At 40.0% G+C, this 18,314-nt stretch overlaps 1 protein-coding gene across 1 annotated transcript in view; it reads left to right on the top strand.

Annotated features, from left to right (window-relative positions):
* The first annotated feature begins 229 nt into the window (after positions 1-229).
* Positions 230-18,314, top strand: part of col13a1 (collagen, type XIII, alpha 1) — a 55,865-nt gene continuing 37,780 nt past the window's right edge. Inside the window, exons 1-10 of the mRNA XM_069658950.1 lie at positions 230-250; positions 4,495-4,530; positions 7,194-7,220; positions 10,709-10,759; positions 12,629-12,664; positions 13,992-14,018; positions 14,295-14,321; positions 16,998-17,024; positions 17,117-17,143; positions 17,411-17,437. Coding sequence (XP_069515051.1) covers positions 4,510-4,530; positions 7,194-7,220; positions 10,709-10,759; positions 12,629-12,664; positions 13,992-14,018; positions 14,295-14,321; positions 16,998-17,024; positions 17,117-17,143; positions 17,411-17,437 — 270 coding nt within the window. The 5' untranslated portion in view covers positions 230-250; positions 4,495-4,509. The remainder of the gene's footprint in view (positions 251-4,494; positions 4,531-7,193; positions 7,221-10,708; positions 10,760-12,628; positions 12,665-13,991; positions 14,019-14,294; positions 14,322-16,997; positions 17,025-17,116; positions 17,144-17,410; positions 17,438-18,314) is intronic.

Genomic DNA, 18,314 nt, shown 5'->3' with positions numbered 1-18,314 from the left:
ACTGAGTGCCTGTTTCATGTATTTAAAGAGGCATGCTCCTGCAACAGCAGTGTTCTTTCTGTGAGCTGTCACTGAGCTAAAAGAACATATTCATACAAGATAGTTCCTTCTAATAGTCTCTTCAATTCATTTGATTCTGGCCTTGTTCAGTGCAAGTATCTTTCATTATGTGTAAAATGTACTCTTTCCTTTTTGTACCAATTTTCTCTCACCCCTTTTTCAGGGTCCTCCTGGACGAGCAGGCTTTCCGGTAACTGTCTTTGTAACTTGTGTCTTTGTGTGTCTCTGAACAACATTTGCATGTCTGAATAGTAACCACTGCAGTATTGATCTCTCAGCCTGCTCTCTACTGAATATTATTTTGTCTTTATTCACACTTTTGAATGAGCTTCCATGATAATAGATACAGTGAAATTAAACAGTATATATTGGTGTAATTAAATGCACAAAAAGCATAAGCAGCTTATGTACATGAAACACAGACTTCTTAGATAACTGCCCGTTCTCACTCCAAAATCATCAAGTACAGCAGCTGGGTCAGTGAGCAAGGCTTCAAAATAAGACTCTCTAGGTAACCCACAAGTATAATTTCTGGACTATGTGTTCTATAGACATTTTGTTGGTTTTAATGTGCTGTCAAAGTAAGGTGAAACAGTACAAAGAGCACCAAAGTTCACATGGGGTTGCAATCAAGGTCATTGGATTAGTAAAGCAAACACAGTATTCTCATCTATGAGACTAGGGTTCGATTCCAGAGTAAAACATACAGTATGGTCATTGTTGACTTCTAAAACATTGCCTTTTTCACATATGCTACATTAGAAACATTGAATGTGTTAGTCACTAAAATAACATATGTATGTTAGCACTTATTTAAACCCAAACCGTGAACTTTTTCCAAAACCTAGCCAAGTGGTTTCCTTACACATACAAAACAAAAAAAATATCTCTCAGAAAGCTTTATTATCAAACTCTAACAAGACATTACATATTTGTTCCTGCTATGTTGAATGTTGAATCTGCCCAACTGACACTAGAGTGATACCTAGAGCTAAGGCATAGGGCCACTGACTAAGCTGCTATATGTTTTTGAATTTGGAGTTAGACTGTATCAGAATCAGAAATACTACATCCGGGGAACACCATAAGAGTTGAGCGACTTTGTCAAGGGCCAAATTGTGATGGCTAGATGACTGTGTCAGAGAATCTCCAAAACTGCAGCTCTTGAGGGGTGTTCCGTGCCTCGATGGGTCAGGGCTGTCTTGGATGCAAAAGGGACTCCTACACAATATTAGGCAGGTGGTCATAATGTTATGGCTGATCGGTGTCAACACAGATGATACATACCTGCACACACATACATAATTAACAGAGTATGTACAAAGATACTGTAGGCAAAAAGGGATAAAAAAAAAATCAATTGATAAAAAGATACTTCGACAGAAAGGCAGAAAGAGATCATTAGTTAATGTGCAGCTGCTTTTTTAAGGAAACAGGACAAAACTTACAATCCATCAAAGCCTGTTATCGAGCTCCAATGTGTAGAGATACTTTCAGTAAGAATAAGTCCAAAATCTTGTCCAAGATGATCCCTCCTCAGTTGAGAAAGCTAAGAGATGTCAGTACAGCAGTGTGAGTGGGTGTGTAGCTTTAACACTATCTTTTCATAACATGTACAAACTTTCGGCTGGGTGGTGTCATGGCCTCTGAGTTTTCTTAAATAAAATTCCCTCCTATTTCTGCTACACTTTGAATGCAATGCTTTTATAATATCTCAAATTCTGCTTCTGTTTTATCATCTCTTGCTGTGTCTTCTCTTCAGTCTAACCCTCTCCTCCTCTTTCTGCTGAACCAGCGGCCTTAACATGTCAAACCCACATGGTTTCTATCATGACGGCAGGTGGCCATCTAGTATCTGACCCACGTCCTGGTTCTCACTTACAACCATCAAACCCCCCGTTCTGTTCTGACAAGCGCACCAGTGTACCTGGTCCATAAAACTGGCCCTGTGTTTTGTTCCACTGCCAGAGTTCTGCTGACATTTTGTGTCAAAGCGAGGATGATATTGCTTCCAGGATTTGTGATTGATTACAGCTGTCACGCAGCGGGAAATTGAATCAGGAGCGGTGTTTGAATGATGAGGGCGGAAAGCTGTGGTTTTTGGAAAGAGGACCTGTAAGAATTGAAAATGAGGGAGTCGTGTTTTCCATAGAATGTGGTTATTTAGGAATGTGACAACGTAAATCTTTATAACCAACCTCACTGATATGATGGATGGATCATAAATGCATTGTTCCCCTCCTCCTCACACACACACACACACACACACACACACACACACACACACACACACACACAAACACACACAACTTACATTTTTCCACATGCAGGTAGACCGAGCTCACAGTGTGCAGTATTCTAAATCATTCCGGCTAACCTCTTGGCAGCTAACGTGCAATTCAAGAATATATAACTCACTCATAATCAATAACACCTTATAGCAAATATTTGCCATGATTATGTGTGTGTGTGTGTGTGTGTGTGTGTGTGTGTGTGTGTGTGTGCATGTTTGGCCTTAGTCTAGGGTCCGGTGGAGGCTAATTCTGCCTGTAAATATGCATTAGAGACCTCAAACTTGCACCACTCAGGAACTGCATAAATCCTTTTGACACTTGTCAGCTAAAGGACTAATGATAGTGTTTGGTATCTCACAACACAGGAGTGGGTACAAGTGTGTGTGTGGGTGGGGGGCGGGGGACAAGACAAAAACGATTAGAGACATGTCGGGGACATACAGCAGCAGGAGTAGTGCAGCGGAGATCAGGTTTCTCTGGACTGTGATGCAACACATGAACTGAATGAGGTTTTACAAAACACTCAATTCATCTCTACGGCTATAAAACCTACTTAAGTGCAGGTTGTATTTTGTGGTCACAGCAAATAATCAAGTTAGGAGCTGCGTAAAGCCCCCAGCTCTGGATTAAAACCATTTTTGGTGGTGTCGGCCTCTCCCAAAGGCCTTGGTTTAAATCAGGACCTTGGACAGGGCTTCAAAGAGCCCAGCTGTAGGCGGATATTTAAAGGCTTTTAAAAATATGCCGCAAACTAATGACAGAGATACCAGCACATCTGATGTACCAGGACTGAAAACAGCTAAATATATGTCCAGTTAAAAGAGATGAGGTGGCGTTGGTTTGATTAAAATGTGAAAGGCGGCACTGATGGTTACTGTTGGCCTGTTCACCCGGCAACACTAGACCTTATTTGGCACAAATCTATGGGTTTATTGCTATAGCTGAAGTTTTTACACGTCATTCAGACACTGACATGACCTCTTCTAACTAGAGATGTTCTGAAACCTTCCCGGTGCTAATTTCAGTATCTAGACTTTAGCATTAGCCAGTACAGAGTATCCCTCTGATTCTATGCTGTACATATTATTGGTGGAAATACACTGATTGCTAACATTATGCTAGCTTTGACCAACATTAAATTCACTGCTAACACTGGAGTGTTCTACTTTGTTATAGTCACATGATGATTTCCGTCAAAAAGGGCCATTTTTAGGGGGCTACTAAGTTATGGTGTCGGATTGATGCACTGACTCGATCCCACATTTTAGATAGTATTGGAGGCCAATACCAATAGGGGTATCATATTGGAACAATTGTAGTTCCCTCATCAGACCGGACAGTCACTGGTGTTTGTTTTTGGATCTGTCTAATCTTTTCTCACCTAAGAAAAAAGGTTTCTTATCAATTTTTTGGGAAATAATCAATCATGCACTTCTAAAATCATGCTATAATATCGATGATATGCCTCCTGGCATGGGATGTTGGACGGTAAAACAGTAAATGATATGACCTATGGACCTGCGCAACATCTGCACAGAGACAGGATGTAGCCAGTTAGAGCTCAGCAGGATGGACAAATGTGCGTAAAGCTACACTGAAGGGTCTTAAAGGGGATAATCGACAGAGAAGAGTATTTTTGTCATGGCCACCAACCACTGATAATGAATATTCCACTTTGCCTTATTATTTCAAACAAATCAGATTTACCAGGAGTCTTGGGTTGGGCATGACTGCATCCTGTGTGTTTTTTTCACTATGTCATAGATTGCTTGTCTCTAGCCTCAACATTAGATGTAGCATGGTTAACTGACTAACACAAATATTCTCTGCCTTAAATGGATACCATGGCATCGGGACTTTTTATTTACATCTATTCACATCTAGTGTAAGCATCTCTTAGTAGTAATACTTATATACAATGATAAACGATATAAATCAATGTCAGTGATGTATACGTCTGTGTAATTGTACTTAAACATAGACTGTTTCTGATCAGATGTTCTTGGCTAAACGTGATGTACTTCAATGATTAAAAGCCGGAAAGTCTACATGTCAAGGTGTCCCTTTAAGAGCTCACTTCAGTCCTCAGTCTAACCTTCTCATTGACACTTGTTCCTTCTGAATTTGCATTGGTCAATAGGGTGACAAAGGAAGTATGGGAATTCCTGGGAGAATGGTGAGTGACTTGGGCTTGTGCATCAAGTGCACTATAGTAGCGGGTGCATTCATGATGACATGGCCAAAGCAGTATATCAGCTTTAAGGAAAGCATGGGATGTATTTATTCTATTTATTTATTCTTAAAGATTGTGTAAACCTTTATTGAACCCCACTGAACATATCTGTGGTGGGTGTTTGAGTTCTTTTATTAAATGTATCATTAATAATAGGAATATCAAAAGTGCAGTATTGAACTTGTTAACCATTTGTCAGGGGTAGAATTATATTGACTATAGAATTGCTGATGTTGCCACATTATTAAAAGTGATGTACGACTTTAATTATTTCATTGTGACATTATACAAATATGAAATTGAATTATTACTCGTACAACAGATACGCTAACAGTATGTTATGTGACATATAGTGGTAGTTTAATTATTCCCACCTTTTCACTTTTGAATCTGTCAGCACACAATAACTCACCACATTGTTTCATCCTTACAGAGATAACAAAGTTAACAAAGCAGACCTTTATTGATACTGTGATGTTAGGAAATACCCAATTAATGAATCAATATGAGCACCAATCATGAATCAGTGATTATCAGCTACTGGTTATAACATACAATCTCTAATTTTGCTTCAGACACCAGCTATTATCTTAATTTCATTAAAGTCTGTTGGACTTTTGAACTTCAAATGTGTTAGGCTACGGAGATAATAATAATAAAATAAGCTGTACATGTTAAAGCAGCAGAGAGAGGCCTCAGAGAGAAAAAAACATTGTTATCCATTTTCTCAGTCTGATCTAAATTCTTCCTCCCACGTGTGTATGACTTAACAACAGGTGGCTAAAATCATTATTTTCTTCAAGCCCCTTGTTTTTTTCCATCTATAAATCAGATCAAGGGAAAAAAACTTGTTCCCAAAAGAAAAGAAAAGGTTTTTTCTTGGATCATTTCTCTGAGTTTCTTATTTTTCATCTGTTAAAACAGGTAAAGAAAAAGATTCGGCACTTTTTTTGAAGTTGTAAAACAAATGTATTCTCTTAATACAGTCATTATTAACTGTAAGAAGATTTTTTTCCACCTGCTCTTAACTCATAAACACAGGAAATAAAACTTTCACTTGCCTCTCACGGCTGCTCTAGGCCACCATACAGCAGGATATTACAACAAAATGAGCTTGTATTGTCAAAGCCAACTGTCAATGCCGCCTTAAATGGCAAAGCAGAGTTCAAACACACGTGAGACTGTCAGTCAAATAATATATATACTTCTGCTGTGTTGTTTGACAGCTTGTGATTGATGTCCATTTAAGCCCACCCAGTCTGTTGCTAACAGTGCAGCCACGTACTGCAAAATATTTCTTACTTTGGTCACATCCAGACATTACTTTGCACTTAACAGCCAGTAACGTACAGGAATCACCACACAATTCACTGGCTTAGTTTAGAACATTTCTTTTGGCTCGGGATACGGCCATATTTGAATTAAAATGTTTGGATTAAGCCCGACCTTCTAATAGTAGCTAAGTGAGCTTCCTATATTCATGTTGAAAAGAGCCAGAAAGGCTAAAGATGACAAACAATTCAGTTAACAATAGATTACCCTTTACAATAAATATGAAAGTATCTAATGATGACAGCTAATACAGCACATGTGTACACAACTGACCACTTTAAGTCTCATTTAAAATATAAAGCCAGTACTGGTGAAGTGACTCTTAGAGATATAATAGAGGAAATGAAGATGTTCAACCCTTAGTCAGTGTTCTTTAGAGGGGTTTATCTTGACGTTGCTTTTTCGCCTTAAGGATCCATGTAGCTCCTTATCACAGACAATCCTTAAGGTCTCAGTATGCTTGGAGCGAAAGAACTCTCACACTCTCTCTGTCTCGTAGAGTCCTTGTAATATCGTGATGAGTTATGTAACTGGGGATAACATTTTAACAGTCTCCCCTAAAAAGCAATCACTCTGTTGCACTTGCTTCTACACTTAATAAGTGTTGAATACAGCTGCTGCTGTATCAAGTATTGTGTAATAAACAGTTAGCCTCCCAAAAACACTTGGTGTCAGGTAGATTATCACATTACAAACAACAAACAACAACAACAGTGCGGTGCTAGCAGAGAGTCTAATGTTAGTCAAAGCTAGCAAAATGTAGCATCAGTGTTTTTCCACCAGTAATATGTATATATTTTTTTGATCCCCCAATTATCAGAGGGGTATTTGGGTTCTCAAGTCCAGGTGTCAGAGTTGGTATAGGAAAGGATAAAACTGGAATCAGTATTGGAACATTTCTAGTGATGAACAGACTGCATATATAATAGAAAACGCCTCATAAAATTGGCATTTATGTCAAATTAACCACTTCAAAACGAATATATAGCAGACCCTTGATCCCAGCGTAAGAAAGGATGGTTCAGATACTTTTAAACGATCTGTCAATCAATTTGTTTCAAGCACACTGAGGCCTTAAGATTCCACTTAGCGCTTAACATACCCATACAGTAACTTCCCTTAGCTCTTTCATCACCTCCCCACCACTAGTCCTGAGGATGCTGCATGAACCCTGAACCCTCTCCATGTCTTTAACACTGGTTCCTCTCTCTCTTGTGTCTCTCTCCTCTTCACACCCCTTTGCATGCGACTGTGTCTGCTGTGACTGATCCCAGGGCTTAAAAGGACAAGCAGGGGAGAAGGTAAGTTTAGGAGCTTGTGCCAAATGGATTATGTCAAACAAGTAGCAGAAAAAAAATGCAAATTTGTCCTTTAATTTTCTGGCTTTTGTTTGTTGTTCTTGTTTGTCTTTGGTCTACCCGTTCTGCTTGCATCACAGCAGGGATGAGTTGTAGAAAGCCTGTGAAATATGAAAAGGCTGTCAGTTGATATGTTGCTAAATGTAACTTACTGGGTGGCGTTGGTGGTTGGAAGTGTCCAGCTGTGCAGTGTGTTGTGAGTACAGGTAGCATGTGATTTATATCAAGGACTCAGGTCTGTATTTTCAAACAGTATAAGGGACACATTCTGTAAATGGTTTCCCACCCTGGTTGGATTACCTGAACTTTTACACCATGAAACACAATAGTAACAGTTTGTCATTTAACCGTCTGAAAGTTCTAATTTAAGACTCCCCAAAGAAAGTGGAGAGACATTTATAGAGGCCACAGCGGAGTACATGAGGAGATTCTCAAAGAGACCTTACAGTGAATAGAGTTATACATTGATATAACTAAATATTGTTACTGGTGTGTTGTGTAAGAGTTAAATCCTAGCTCTCTGTCACACTGAAGTTACCATAAATATGAGCTGCCAGCTGGGACAGCAATGATTGATATTGGCCTCGAGGTGGAAATTACATGTAACACAAATTTTACTGGAGGCTCTGAATTCTCCCACTTGGCTTCATGAATTGCAAAAGTGTGTCAACAGAGACTGTGAACATTCAGTCAATCTGCCAATGACAGCAGTGCAGGAACACATAAATCAACATAATCATTTTTATTCACATGGCCATGATGAAGGCTACCCACAGAGAGGATGTGGTGTCTGCTGCGGTTAAGTCAAGGTTGAATTGAAGTTCATCAATGAAAACAAACTCATATGTAGAAGTAACATCAAGTTTAATTTGGAGCTGTTAACTGCTAAAAGTTACTCTGTGGAGGTTTTAATAAGCACTTTGGAGCAACATATTTGACAGTTTGGTTGGACTTAATAGAAACTTTGTTAGCAAGAAAGCTCTACAGGGCATCTTTAAAGTGCTAGCTAAACATATATCACTAAAAATAGATCACTTATTCATATTTTGTGCTATGTGGCTAAGATGCATTTTTTCATCTGCACTAATAAATCTTTTTCATATTAATATTGACTTTAATAATAATATATGTAGTTTTGTAAGTAACTTTGCAGTCCCCTTTAGCGCTACTGAGTCTTTTAGCCCTGTTTATCTTAAAGAGGGGGTCATATGCTGTTTCACAATTTAAGACATGTATATAATGTTATAATGTTGGATGTCCAGACTAAACGTGGGTGAAGGTTCAAGTCTGCAGGAAGAAGCAAGATGGCTTACAATTACACGTAATAAACTGTCCTGTAGTAGGTGCCTCTTGTTCAAAGTCAACATGTTGCATGTTGTATTTGTAGCCTACTGAAAAAACAATCCATAAACGATCATAACGGTTATGGCAAAATGGTAAAACAATCGTAATGTCCCCATCTATCAGCTGTATCAAAGCCAGAAACAGCAGATTAACAGATTTGTTCAAACACATCATTATTTGCAATGAAAGGGGAGAGCGCATTGTTGACAGCCATACCACCGTGATAGCTGTTTGTCAGCCAGCCATCTTTGATACGGTCATTTATAGCAAAAGTTGTTTTAGCCTTTGCCTGACTTGTTAGAGAACAGAAATAGTAACCTGACCACCAAGACGGTAAGCGGAGAAGCAGACAACTCAGTGGCGGATATTTGGAACACTCTTCGGATCAACATCCAAAATAATCTACAGGCTTTCTTTTTATTTCTAGGCAGGGAACTTATTGTAATAGAGTGATTGAGATTTGGCCCATAGTGTCTCACAGTAGCTGCCAGAACAGAGAGGATGAAGAAATCCAGGATTTACACTCAGCAGACTTGGCTGTAGATCATCTCTCAAAAGGAAGTGTCTTCCTTAGGCAGGAAGAGTGGGGCAGACTCATGATACTTAATTTGAAGTGAATAAGAGCAGAAGTGTGAGCTGCCTTTTCCAGAACACTGCACTCGTCAGACAAAAGGCTTTTGTGGGTTCTGTGGGAGAGAGTTTTGGGCAAGCGACTGGCAAACTGAGCAAGGCTGAAAGAAAAACAGTTGGACATGATGGATTGGTTTGCAGAAAAACACACAACCAAGAGCCATAGCAGATGGACACTCCACTTGAGAACACTTAAATTGGAAGGAAATGAGATCTATGTAGCTTTGTCTCTGTGATTCCACAGAAATTGGTTTTATGTGTGTTTTCTTAGAGTGGGTCCTGGTTTAAGTTGTGATTCTAACTTTTCCTTGTGACCTTGACCTCTTACAAGTTAAGTAATCCAATCTCTGCCTGAGTGTATCTGCAGATCTTCACCTGTCTAATGTAGTAAACCTGTAGAAAACCAAAGAAGAAACCGAAAACTGCCTCATCTGACATAAACCTTCTTACTCCGTCATTACCTTTGCCTCTGGCCCCTAAGGGATTTATCTGTCATCAAACCAAGAGTGAGAAACAAATTCTTGGCCTCCTAAAGTAGACATTTGTTCAGAAATATTTAGAATGGCCTTTGTCTTTGATTGATGGCTGGGACTATCAGACACCACCAAGCAGAAAGGGCCCCTTCCAAGTGGACACATGTGCATTAAGCTATTTTTTTCTTGAAAAAAATCATCCCATTATTTGATTATTTTTCTTAATTGATACTTGGCTAGCCCAATGGTCTCATGGATGGTCATGAAATATGGTTTGCGCGTTATTGTATTACACGTTATACATGGCAAATGCTGATTGGACAATGAGACAAGTCATCCTAAATTGTTCAATACAGTCAATACAGATTAAACAATGATCAAAACCAATGTAGCAGTGGAGTAGATACCTTAGTGTGGGTCCAGCTCCAAAAATGATGGTTCCCACATTTGCGATTAAGCATCATAAAGCATCCTTTGAACCTCTGTACCTGGCTAAAGCCCACATCTTTCAAACACCATGACGTTCAGCTTGTAACACAGGTTTATAGATTTCTCTTTATAGATGACATAACTCTCACATCATCAAGTATAGTATTGGTTGGGTGCCTATTTGGCTGATTGTTCCAAGCTAACAAAAAAAAAAGGGAGCCATCTTGGATAGCCATTGCAACAGAAAAGCTTTAGCATGTTTAAGGTTGGCTAGCATGTTAGCTGCTAGCTTAAGCTGTTTCCCAACTAACCCTACCAATAGTCACGTTACGTCCCAGTGGACATGAGCTTTGTGCATGTCCACAAGAGTTCTCTGAGAGGAGGTATGTATTGGTTGGAATAAGACGAGCAGATGCTAGTGGCTGGAGCTGTTTACCCTCTGAGGAATGCATCAGTGTGCTACATTTTTCTTATAAATGGTAGAGGTGACTGGAAAAGAGTGGAATTCCCTGCACATCTAAGCTGTTTTCTCCCTTTCTTTCCATTTGTCAATAGGGAGCACCAGGCGAGCCAGGTCTGTCCATCATTGGACCAAGAGGACCTCCTGTAAGTGTCTTCACCTCTCCCTACACCTAATAAACATCTGATCTTAACGCCAAGCTTTTTTTATTAGCTACTAGCCATTTTTAGCAGACCTCTGTTTAAGACATTAAGTTCTAAGACACCAACAGACTTTTAAGTTCTGTTGATTAAACCAGACAATTGAAGAGATTTGTTCCTTCCAGGCTTTTGGGTTACTTGGCTTGGGCGGGTGTTAGCTTAGCAACGCCGACTTTAATCAAGACTGGACGAATGAACCACAAGCAAGAGACAAGTGTTATATAATAGCAGACTGTGGATACAGCTGCATTGTTCAAGAGAGGCGAAACTGTGGTTTTTCCATAAATGACCTCATTAGTCATGCTTGTTTTATCAATAATACAAGCAAGAAACTCTATCCTGGTCCAAATGGGCTCAGTGTTAGCTATCCAGGCACCAGGTCCTGGTCTTAATGGATCCTCTTGTTGTAATCCAAAGTCTTGGGAGGCGAAAACAGTTCAGGGTTTCTTCTTCTTCTTTTTTAGTTTTCAGGAGAACAATGTGGCTACATAAATAACCCAAAAAGAGAGAGAGAAAGATGGCATAACCATGGGGTCTAGCTGACTTAAGTGGTGCACACATCTGTTTTTCTAATTGATGGTTATTACAACCTCTATCCATGTGTGCCCACTCTTCCTGGATGGTAATAGGCATTTCTGATGAATAACAGGCTGTGGAGGAAGCCCTGTGCAGAAGAAGCCAAGCCCTGAACGTCGAGGGCCAGTCAGTCAGAAACACTTAGAAGTTAGTTTACCCCAGCAGGCGAGATTGACATAAGAGACTCCAGTCGTGACCTTTGATGGAACAAGGGAGTTGATTCAAGAGAGAGGTGAGAACTAGAGGAAATGACAGCTTAGGCCAGCCAGCAGCCTCGGCTTCTTCGCCACATTGTCATTTCATCGCGTAAGATGGATGAGTGTGAAGATATTTTCCACTTAGAGGAAGGTTTTCAACTTAACAGCTCGACTATGGGCTGCAAAGGAGTCATATTTTAGAGACATGATATTTTATAGCACATGCACAATGACCTCTTAAATACATGCAAGAAATTGTTTGAAGGGAAATAACACACAAGCACATCTGGTCTTCATCAGCAGATGGATGTCTCCATTTTTCTGAGCACTTTTAGAAGTCATTTGTGTTGGCTGAAGGGCTAAGCAGCGATAGTTAATTCTCGACTTTAGAAATGTTATTATAGTATTTATATAGAAGTATAGTGCAGAAGGTATGGTTACAAGCTTCTCCAAGAGCTTTTAAGTGTCCTGTGGTCTTCATCTGCAGATGGATGGTTTCTGAGCACCTTTTGTTCATGTTGGCTCAACAGTTGGACGTGACTAGTCTCTACAATCGGTTTCATTAGTCACGTTCGCCGTTTCCTGATAATAGTCTTCCCCCATGTCTGTATTTTTCCTTTACTGTTTTTCCCGGGGATATTAAATGTCTTCTACCAGTTCAACAAGCAGTGTAGAAAAGCTCCAACAGGCCACCATCAGAGTATCAGGCTAATTGTTATTGACACACACTCATTGAGCTCATTCACCTTCTCTCAGTAGTTGTACAAGTGTATTAGATTAAAGCTCCTTGTTCTTTAAGGCGTTCCATTTCAGCGTCTAAATTCCTCCTGTGCAGAGAGAACGCACGAACACATGTTTATTGTATTCCCAAGACTCGACAGAATCACTCTTTGAGTCAAAATCAATTTCACTAAATCACTAAATACCTCTATGGAGGGATTGGGGGAGAAAACTGTATCTTCTTACACTGCTTGCATATTTTAATGTCAGTGATTCTTCAGTTTAACAAACACAGTGAATGTTTTTTTCTGTTTCTCTTTAGGGACAACCTGGAACAAGAGGATTTCCAGGCTTTCCGGTAAGTCATGACTATTGTTTGTAAGGTCTGTCAGGGTGAGGGCCTGAGTCCACTTACGGTGCTCACGACGTTCTCACCAGTGCTTACCGTTGCTAGGTTGTGAAAGTTGTAAAAATATAATATAAAACAAAACATAATATAATATAAAAACAATGGAATGAATCATGTCCTGGAATCAGCAGCTGCTCTAGACCTGATATTGTACCCTCAAAAACCCCCCACAAGGATTAGCTTCTCCTCTGCCATTGTTGTTGATGATGTTGATGTCAGAAGTACTGCCCCTTTTTGAATTTGATACGTCGGTAAGGGAGGAGTGACATCGACCAGCGTGGCGGTGTTCCAAAAGTTGAACTATTTTCAACATATAGCGCTGTGAGCGCAGCGACAAAAAACTGCTGACGTCGAGGGCGTTTTTGCACCGAGGATGCTGAGCGCTGAAAACACTGAACCGTAACTAATGTTTTGATAAGGCAAAAACCTGCAACATAAAATTACAGTACATAAAATAATAATTACTTAACAGGCAATGAGGAAGTAACAAGCCATGATCTTAAAGCCTATTAAAGACTAGTTAGCTTAAAACAAGACATTATAACGCAGCCCTGATGGAGGTCATACACAGTCCTAGATAGGAACATTTCAGACACTCATATGATTCTGTACCTATTTGAGAATATAAACTCACTGGATTGGAGACAATCTTGTCTTGACTTTTAAAGTCTGGTTCACATTGTAAAGTGACAAAAACGATCATCCCAAAAGATACAGGTGGTTTCTATTAAAGTCACTACAAGCCATGTAAAGTCAGAGATGACTCACTGACACGAGTTCACTCAGATTAATGACCAGAAGATTTATAAATGACACCACTATTATAATTATTTCTATGTCTGAAAAACGTAGCTTTTAGCCACCAGTTGCAGCCAAACAGTGCTCAAAACATTTTGTGTTACTTCCGACTCACACAATCTCTTTTTCTTCCATCTTAAAGAAATACTTTCAACAGTCCTCCTGTGACCAAATTTACGAGGTCCTGAGCGACTAATAATTCTGAGTTCAGTGAGAGGCCTGCCCAGGCTCATGATACACAGTATGACAATCCTGAATCAGGGCTAATCCTAACTGGAATTCATTTTACTACATGATTTAATTCATCTACACCCACACAACCTGTCAAAGCATTCGACTTGTATCATGTGTTTTCACTGTATTTGTGCACGCAGCCTGTTTTCCAACTGATGTTTGGAGGGTTTCCAGCTGTTGGTGCAGAAACTTGGCGATGTAACTCTATATGCGCTCAAACATCTCTTTCTCTTCTTTATTCAAGGGTCCAATTGGGTTGGATGGCAAGGCTGTGAGTTTCCCCACATTCCTGTCAAAAGTGAAATAACTGTGTAATTTAGCGCTCCTGCAGTGCCAGAGCTGTGATTATCTGTGATGATAATGAGCATAATTAAGCTGAGAATAATTATCATCATTATTGTAATAAAATGCCTATTAGTGTCATTACTGTTATTATAGGGTGGGGTTAAACATGCTATGAATATACCCAATGAAATCAAGAGGAGCTTCTGTTTGAATTGATTGAACTCTTTGGCCACCTCTGTTTACTGTTGTAATGTGCACACAGGGACAGAACGGGCCGAAAGGAGACATGGTAAGCATTCCTTCAATCCTGATTTTCATAGTAGCACAAGAATACCATCACTAACATAAATCTTTAATTTCAGCCCATATTGGACGAACATGTTGGGCATGTGAAATGAAAATTTACAACCAACAAGCCAAAGAAAACACAAAATGATTGTGACGAATGTTTCTTTTTCCGTTAAGGCCACTTCAGCTGTGTGTTTCTTTTGTACCCTCTAAGTTATAATGATAACAGAGCGTTGGTGTGATTTATGAAACACAGTAGTGGACAAACAGTGGGCTGCATGCAGCAGCTCAAGGGTCGAGACAGATGGGGGCTGTTAGCTGCTCTCTTGCCTTCACTCTGGATTGAGGGGCGAAACTCCTCCAAACTGAAATGGGCATTAAAGGATGTAAGCCTGTGCTTTAAAAGGATTTGGAACATTCAATGCCTCAACATTTGCTATTTGTATTCCAAATCATTGATTCCTTATTATCCATATAGTGAAAGCAGGACCAGGTTTTGTCCATTTCAGTGCTCATAAGTAATGATCTGAAGACGACTGACTCTGGCTGACTCTGAGCTGTTAAAGAGCAAAAGCAAGTGAGCAGATCTTCAGCTTTCACAGGCAGTTAAAGTTTATGTTCAATTTCAGTTCAGAAAGTGGAGCGACCTTTATGTCTTTGAAGGTGGAAAATGAAGTCGTGGAGATGGGGTTATGGATGGGTGTGGAGCATTCTCAAAGGGTTTTGGTGGCCTAACCTTTACTATACCAGTTTATTTGGTATAACTGTGATCCTTCTGTGCCCTTAAGTATACCACCATGTGTAAGTATGTTAAAATGTGAGTTTAATGAATCAATCTGGGTTAATTTTGGCAGCTATTTTAGATAGAGATTTAGTCTTAGTCTTAAAACGAGAATGCTTATTAGTTTTAGTCATTTTGTTTTGGATTGGATTTTTTTAATCCATTTATACTTTTAGTCTAGTTTTAGTCGACGACAACTTAAAACATTTTAGTCAAATTTGTCAATATTATATTATATCATTACTTTTAGTAAAAACATTTTCTTTCTTTAAACTAATTCAATCAGCCTAATACAGGTATCAGAGATAGGTATCAAGGTGACAGATTGTATCAAGTGTTTAAATCTGTAAAGCAACATTTCACTCTCTTTACACTTTTACTCGTGTAATATCCGGATTCCTTACGTTAGTTGGATAATCTAGCCTAGACTCTCCCACTTGATTGTTCCCACCTAATTTGCAGCCACAGGGCGTCTCTCTGTCTCTCGTTACTACAGTGCATTGATGGCGTTGTCAAGCTGCCGCTTTGGGACATCATCACCTGTATGTCTGGGTCAGATTCAGGGGGATCTGCTCATGCCCCTAAACCAATTCAGACGGTTACAGGACTTCATTGCTTGTATTTCGACAGACAGATTAGACGCACAGTTATGGAAAATATTATGGATTTTAAATGTGTGACAGCCCACCACCAACATTTAAGTCCCGTCTCGTCTCGTTAACGAAAACAAAACGTACGTGTCATCAGAGATTTTATTGTCAACAATCTATTTTTAGACAAACATTAAATCCAATTCAGATTAAAAAAAGAATACAAACTATAAATATAAATGGTAAATTTACTACAAATATTTTACATCTTTGAAAAGCAGTTGCTTCTTCATACTGCACTATTGTGCCTGTACAAGATCTTTACGCTTGTTGTACCATCTGTCATTTTTGACACTTTTATCGTCACAGTTTTCATTAACGAAAATAACAGTGAAATCAATTTCTATGGAAGATAAAAGACATTGTTACATTGGGCAGTATCAATGCCCTGGTGATGGTGTTGGGAAACACATCTGACTCTGACCATTCGAGTTTCCTTAACTGGCCATTTTCCTCGATTATTTAAATCCTCCTCTGGATTTATGATCAGCTTTAATACAGATTAGCAGGACATTAGAGTTTATTCTGTCCAGCTTACTTTGATGCTCTGGCTTTTATACTGCTAACTGCTGATTTCAGTAGCGTCTCTCAGGCCTCTGCTTGTGGACCATTACTCCTGGCCAGACGGGGGGGAAGTCATCATGCTTGGGTTTGTTTTTAGAAGTGGGGGACCTGCACCTTCTGCGTCCAGCTCCAGTGCCAGCACAAATGACAAACTTTCCAGGAAGCCAAGTGGGGTTGGATACTGTTGAAATAACGTTTAATGTTGATTAATGGCCCCGTAATGAGCTCCTGTTTCTTCGTCTCCTTCCTGAGAAATGTCAGCTTGTATTGAAAAGGGCTTTGAGGGGTTGTCTGGTAAATGTATAGAGGTGCTGTTGCCTTCACAAAGTGGCTTTAGAGCTGCTGACTCTGCGAGGTCACCGGCGTGGGGTGCGCTGGATGTGTCCTACTGGGTCGTCTCCCTGAGTTCATTAATCAACCGGTCGCTGAGCTCTGACAGCTTCTTACACTGGGCACACCCCAGGGCCTGATGGGAAGTCAAACTGAGTACCTTCGGTCTCAACGAGTAATTGGAATAGACTCCTGCAACAGCTAATTCATTAGTTTGATTGATCCCTTGACATGTTTCCTCATTTCACTCATGTTAAAGAATTTGTGCTGAGTCATGTTGAATTTATTGTACAAGCTGTAAGTCAGTTCCTGAATCCCATTAAAGACTGAATGTGTTGCTGTTGTCTTTCAGGGTCAGCGTGGTCCTAAAGGAGTCACGGTAAGTCAGAGTCAGTGCTGAGATAATAACCTGCGAACAGCTTAACCCCTCACCTTCTGTATCCCATTAACCTGTGTTGTTTCACCTTTTAGGGGGAAACCGGACCCAAAGGGGAGAAGGTGAGACATGGTTTGCACTAGTTTGACAGCGAGGAGCACATTCTATAGCTTACCAGCCAGGAGTAGTAGACACTTGACCTAAGGGTTACTCCAGCAAACTTGTGTTGCAATTCCATAAAGTTACAGTACTGCACAAAGAGAGGTTTATAAAGAAAGTTCAAAATCAAAGCAGCAGAAGTTGAGATGTTCTGATTTTTAATCCCTAACACCATTAGTTGACTCTTTGTGTTCTCTTTATTCTGATTCAACTATTTCTCTTCTCTCCAGGGCGTTTGTGGAGACTACACACACCGGGTAAGAAAATGCTTTTGGGACTGATCCCCAACATTATTTGAATCTGCTGTTTACAGTGCAATATAAATGTTATTTTCATTGACTGAACTGAACCTTTACCTGTACTCTATCCCACAGCGTATAACATTATCTGTATGTACAGTGTTGTAATGTCAGAAATCTGAAGTTGGAAGGGGAGAAACTTCTGCAGAAGCTGGACAGGCAAATTGCGAGTAGCACAATGATGGGTAGCACATGCAGAGCCGAGCACTTCTTCGGCCCCTCGTCTCTGGGGTCTGCCTAGTTGAGGGAAAAACAAAGCAATTACCAGCAGCCTGCTGGAGCACGCAGTCGGACGTGATAAGAGCCTGTGTGTGGAGTTGCCAAGAATAAGTGTCTCCTGTGTAAAGGGGGATTTTTCAGATAGCTAAGTCCATTTCCAGAATAATTCAACCTCCTACTAAGATGATCAAACATTTGTTACCTGTTTCTGCTCCTTAAAAGGTCCCCAGAATAACATTACAATGCATACTCACATTGTTTTATGATATTTTATCTATAATGCATCATATTGTGATATAAATCTCTGGACAGCAAATGCATCAGGCTACAAACATTTCAGAATGGGAAGTTGAGAGGAACAAAGACCCAGAGAGGATGTTGAGTTGGCTGATTTAGGCCGAGTCCCTCTTTTCTAACAAACTGTATGCTTGTCGAATTTGTTTTCCATTCACACCTCAGAGCTCCCTGCAGCAGCCTGCATGGGAGGTCCATTCCCAGTGTCTGCTCACTCTAAGGGCCTCAGTACTATAGTGAGACCCCTGGGGGTTGGGGGGTTTCTGTAGGGGGAGGTAAACAGTTCTGTGTTTAGAGAGTTTGCCTTTCAGAACAAAGCTAG

Source organism: Semicossyphus pulcher, unplaced genomic scaffold, assembly GCF_022749685.1.
Source record: "Semicossyphus pulcher isolate SPU_LCO1_2020_fin unplaced genomic scaffold, fSemPul1.0.p SCAF_12, whole genome shotgun sequence".
Classification (NCBI taxonomy): Eukaryota; Metazoa; Chordata; class Actinopteri; order Labriformes; family Labridae; genus Semicossyphus; species Semicossyphus pulcher.
This window is presented reverse-complemented; position numbering and strand designations above follow the sequence as displayed.